Source organism: Sphaerulina musiva, assembly GCF_000320565.1.
Source record: "Sphaerulina musiva SO2202 unplaced genomic scaffold SEPMUscaffold_33, whole genome shotgun sequence".
In the NCBI taxonomy this organism is placed as follows: domain Eukaryota; kingdom Fungi; phylum Ascomycota; class Dothideomycetes; order Mycosphaerellales; family Mycosphaerellaceae; genus Sphaerulina; species Sphaerulina musiva.
This window is the reverse complement of record NW_016017415.1, coordinates 1-4,990: the sequence shown is the minus strand read 5'-3', so window position 1 is coordinate 4,990 and position 4,990 is coordinate 1. Positions and strand designations below refer to the sequence as shown.

Here is a 4,990-nt window from a genome sequence, read left to right as displayed (position 1 = left end):
TCCCAAATTGATTGCTCTCCTTAGCCCTCTCTCGCTCCGTTCTCGATTAGCTTATTGGTGATTTAATTCAGGAATCGGTTCGCGAATTAATTGCTTTCTAGTGTAGCTTCCTCGTCGTGGTTGTGGTTTAAGAAAAGAGGAAACAGGAAATCCAGTGTGGATTCTAGAGCTTATAAGTATAGTGTACCATCAGTCACGTGAAATGCTAGCGCAAAGCCAAAGTATGGTGCAGCGAGGGTGACTTGGCGAAGTGGAACGTGCCCCTCGCACCTGAACTCAATTCAATGGTACACCGACCCGTGAACACGATGTGATGAGGCCAGAAGGTTGCGGATCGTGGCTTCCTCCTTCGACGGCGTGCACCAATAGGCGGACCAATCAGGTGTCCGTGGATGTAGCTCCAGCTGGGAAGTGGGGCGGTGGTGAGCGCTTGCCTTGAGACGTCGATTGGCTCGCTCCTGCTCTCTCTTCATGCACTTCCTTCCACCAGACCAGCATCTACGCGCTCGCCCTCTGCACCTTCCCAATAGTCTGCGAGGCAAGAGCGAATGCTGCGCTGCCTCCCGTGGGAAGGCACGGCATGCCATGTCGACGCCGAATGAGAGCGGGCATAAGTAAGCCGCTCATCCTCCGGCCTTCTTTTCCCTCTTCTTCCTCTTCTTCTTCTTCAGCAAGCGTGTCAATCTCAAGAGCTGGTCTTTGGTCGTTTTTATCCCCTTTTTGTTGTTTGTTCATCGTTCAGGCCTGGTGCCATACCCATACCACTTACTACTCACTCACTAATAATTGTCCCCATTCCGTCACCTCCAACACCAAATACAGAAAAAACCCCCAATACATACCAAATACTACTGTTCTACAAGTCGCCGGTCGACTTCACCAGAAATCTAATTACCAGCTCTTGCTTGCTCAGCACGATTTCCCCCGAAATATCACGATTTTGCGACCAACGATAATCGCGATTTTCGACCCATATACGAAACCATAAATCACTCCACGATCACGAATCAATCGACATAATGGCCGCTATCCAGCTTAACTTCACCCTCCGCACTTCCGCCAATGTCAAGACCGTACATTTGCTCGGTTCTTGGGACAACTACAATGGCCAGCTTCCGCTTTCCAAGGACTCCTCCAAGGCCGGAGGCTGGAAGGGCACCTTTCGCTTCCAAGGGCAGACACTCAAGCAGGGCCAGCGCTACTGGTACTACTACATCATTGATGGCTACCACGTCTCTCACGACCCAGCCCGCGAGTCCGTCACTGAGCCGACCACAGGCCGCAAACTGAACACTCTGGACATTCCCAACAGCAAGAGCGCCGAGACAACCACAACCCGCTCGTCAAAGGAGGCCCGTCAATCGTCACGCCATGCACGTCACTCGTCCTCGGGTGTACCCAAGGGTCGGCCACTGGACAAGTCGCAAATCATCAGTCCAAAGCCCTACAAGCCCCAAGAGTCCCTCAAAGTCCGCACCGAGCAATTCGTGCACCCAACTCTCGAGCAACTTACTGCAAAGTTCGCCCGCCAACAAGTCGCTGACGAGTCCAGCGAGGAAGAGAGCTCAGACAGCGACAACGAGTCTGATGTGCCATCTCTCAGCTCTCGCAGCTCTCGCAGCTCAGGTGGATCTTCCGTTCGTTCGGGCGCCTCTTCGCCATCTTCGGTGTCCAGCACCAGCAGCTGCTGCTCTTGCGAACGCTACGGCATTACTCGATCTGGCAATCGTGTCAAGTTGGACTGTGGCGGTGCTCGCTGCGGATACTCTGATGGTTCGGAATGTTCTTCCGAGTCGGAAGATGATCGACACTACAAGACTGGCGCTACACGGAGACATGGTATCGTCGTTCGTCAGTAGATGTCTTCTTGTTTCTATTCTGCAAGCCTTTTGACGATGATGATGACAATAATGACGGCCGATACACATCGAGCGCGGGTGCGCATCACATCACCGTACACACACACTGGATATTGCTCCAGCCATTATTCCTTCCTTGATCGAGAGCGAGTTGTTGGTTTTTCAGCAAAAAGGAAGTTTCATTGCCTGCCTACCTCCTACCTTGTCGGACCCGTGGGCATTCATCTGTTTAGCTAGTCTAGCAGCATGATATACATTGCCGCGCCGATCCTGGGGGCGACTTCTTTCGAAACCTTTCAAGTTGTCTGCGCGCTTCTTCTTATCGTCACAACAATCAGGCTCTCTTGACTGACGTTGACGATGGAAAGGCGACCCGCGGACGCCAATTTATTTGATAATACGAAACCGCACTTTGCAGAGTTCTTTGCATTGCCAGACGGTTGTTATGGAAGAAGTGGAGAAGAGATGAGGGAGAGGAACGACTGATGGGGAGGTCTGGCAGTACAGGCCCGTCAGTTGCCGGATGAGATGTCGAGGAGAGGAGAGAGAAGTGGGGGGTGGTCAGCGATGTAGCCGCGTAGTTCTGTGCTCCCTCTAGACAGAATAGTCAACTATCTCTGGCTTATATGCTGATCACTCGAACGATATCTGACTTGTCCCTTCTTCGATTGTGTGTCATTGACTTTTGCTGCCTTGCGAGCACCAAACTTCGAATTAGACTACATGAATTATACGTACCTATGTGTGTGTCAGTACCACACCCGTCGTCCATTGTAGACGATATAAATAGTACAGTACCTTACCTTAGGTATACCTTGCATCTACCGCCAATGTGCTAGCAACCCTCCCCTCGGGTAGAATACTTTTAAAATTCAATTACCTTCACAGAGAATTACACAACATTCAATGCAAAAAAGTGATTCACAAGAGACAAACTGCCATGCTGCTATATACAAATACATTTCACTCCTCCACTCCCTGACTCATGGCGCCTTGACCAACCCATTCCCTCAGGTAAGGTAACCAAACTAACCAACCAACCAATTATTTCGAAAAATTATTTCAGCAACCGAGACTCCAGTTATCAAAAGCCCATAAATGATGTTTTTGGTCTCCCTTGATGCATGCATGTATGAGCTGGCTGCCAGGTGTATATTGTTTTCGATTATGAAAATCTGCTGCTTTCTTTGGATCCATGAGAATTCTCAAGTAGGATTCGGCGCCGAAAAAGTCTGGATGATCCGATTGCTTTGATGGACTTTCTCTTTGTATGTCACATGGTCGCTCTTGGTGCAATGGTCGCTGATGATGTTCGTCTAGAAGAAGAAGGAAAGCCGCTTGTCGTTTCGATGGCGACTGGTCGACAGTCGAGTCCTGATGTCCAGATTTGATACGTGGACATCAGCTGTCAAAATCTATCGAAAATGGGCGCTGGTAGAGACTTGATGCTGCGCTGGAGTAGCCAGAATCAGGCTGCACGGGCAGACTGTGGAGATATGCTTGTATCGCTCGTGATCGGGAATGAGTCTCGCAGGCGTATCCCACCAGAACCGTTTTCTCCCTTAATACATGACCGCGCTGGCGCGTTGATGGGCAAGGGTCCACTGCATGTTTGTAGTATAGGCATTTGCAGATGCTGTATCGTTCAATGACTTGTATACACATCTTCTTGATATCCTGGTCGTAATCCTGGTAAAGCTAATACTTGATCTAGTAGAAATTTCTTTGGGTCACGGTGGTGGTGAGGCAAGATATGAGTTGGACGGTGAATGTGAACAGAGAGTATGGAATCGGTGCATATGGTGTAGGTGGCGACTTCTTATATGACCCGAGTCTGTCAAGACCAGGCTGCGCAGGTAAGCTGATGATCTGATGAAGCATCAGTACATCATGTGTATTCATGCATGATGGCTAGGCTGCAATACGTCGATACAGCGTCGCCATAGGCCCACGAGGAATTGCCAGAATTGTGTTTGCCAGCTGGGAAGATAGCTGAGGAATTGGTGCCATCTACTAATGCATGCGTTCAAGCGATTCTCCATGCAAGCGCAGCCATCATGATGACTCCGTCGGCACAATGCCGCATAGCGTGGAAGTCTCACGGTGTCCTGAGGTGAAGTGGAGTACGCTGAACAGGGGTGAGGGCGGGTTGTCTAAGGGCAAAAGCACGATATGGCTACAATTCGTGGATAGCATCAGCCGCGCCGTCCCAGCATGTTATCAGCACACGCCATGCCCGTCCGTCCCATGCCCTGAGGGCTTGAGCCTTGAGCCTTGAGCCTTGAGGTCGGCGCTGAAGGGCGGAAGAGCGGGAAGCCAAGTGAGGAGGGCGTCGACCTTCGTATGGCTCACTCGATGGCTCATAGCGGGCTGCCACAGCCTGCCAGGCTGCCATCCATCCCTGTCCTGCATCATCCACGAGAGGATCAGCCGCTCGGACATACCCTACCTCTCCTAGCGGTGATGATACGATCGCATCTTTCTGGATACGGAAGTGGACTGGCATCTGTTTTCCGGCACACCGGGAAGCATAATGAGACTTGGGTGGTGTAGTTCCTTGAGCTGACGCGAGTGCATGATGTATGGTTGGAGATGTATGTGTAAGGGAGTGCGTCGTCAGCGAGGTGTTCACGGGTCGGTGTACCATTGAATTGAGTTCAGGTGCTAGCGTATTTTAAGGTTTTTTTCGAAGTGGGGTGTACCCCACTTTGAGGTCAGTGTACCATATAAGAAGCATCTCAGCTTGAATTAATTCCTCTTTCCTTTCATCCACTACAACAATCCACCGTGGCCTCCACTCCACCAATCTCCACCACACCACACCACACCACCACCACTCCACTGAATCAATTCATCAATTGATTCATCAATTGAATTAATCTTCTTTCACATCTCTCTCCTACCTGATACACCATTCAACCGAATCCGATTCACAAATCGATTGCAAATCGATTTAGGTACTAATTGAGAATGCCTCCAACACCTGCGACGGAATGGTACGAGAAGTATGGTGGAGCAAGGAACAATGCCTCTGGGAATGGCATGCTGGGAGGCGGGATGAGTATGGGACAGGTAAGTTCAAATCCTTAATCAATTCGTGAATCGAATTCACGAATTGATTGATAGAATAA

At 50.2% G+C, this 4,990-nt stretch overlaps 2 protein-coding genes across 2 annotated transcripts; one reads left to right on the top strand and one right to left on the bottom strand.

The window, feature by feature from the left end:
• Positions 1 to 674: 674 nt before the first annotated feature.
• On the top strand, positions 675 to 2,506 carry SEPMUDRAFT_152483 (uncharacterized protein). The gene has a single exon (XM_016907470.1). It carries the CDS (start codon positions 1,020 to 1,022, stop codon positions 1,857 to 1,859), a length of 840 nt encoding a protein of 279 aa, XP_016756009.1. The 5' UTR covers positions 675 to 1,019; the 3' UTR covers positions 1,860 to 2,506.
• An 805-nt stretch (positions 2,507 to 3,311) lies between these two features.
• SEPMUDRAFT_18766 (uncharacterized protein) lies at positions 3,312 to 3,524 on the bottom strand (the record flags this gene model as incomplete). The annotated part of the gene is made up of 1 exon (XM_016908308.1): positions 3,312 to 3,524. A coding segment is annotated over one exon (213 nt), but the record flags the coding sequence as incomplete, so codon positions are not given.
• Positions 3,525 to 4,990: the final 1,466 nt, after the last annotated feature.

Excerpts from the sequence above, each read along its gene's own strand:
- SEPMUDRAFT_152483 (XM_016907470.1), top strand. The coding sequence starts at position 1,020 with ATGGCCGCTATCCAGCTTAACTTCACCCTCCGCACTTCCGCCAATGTC.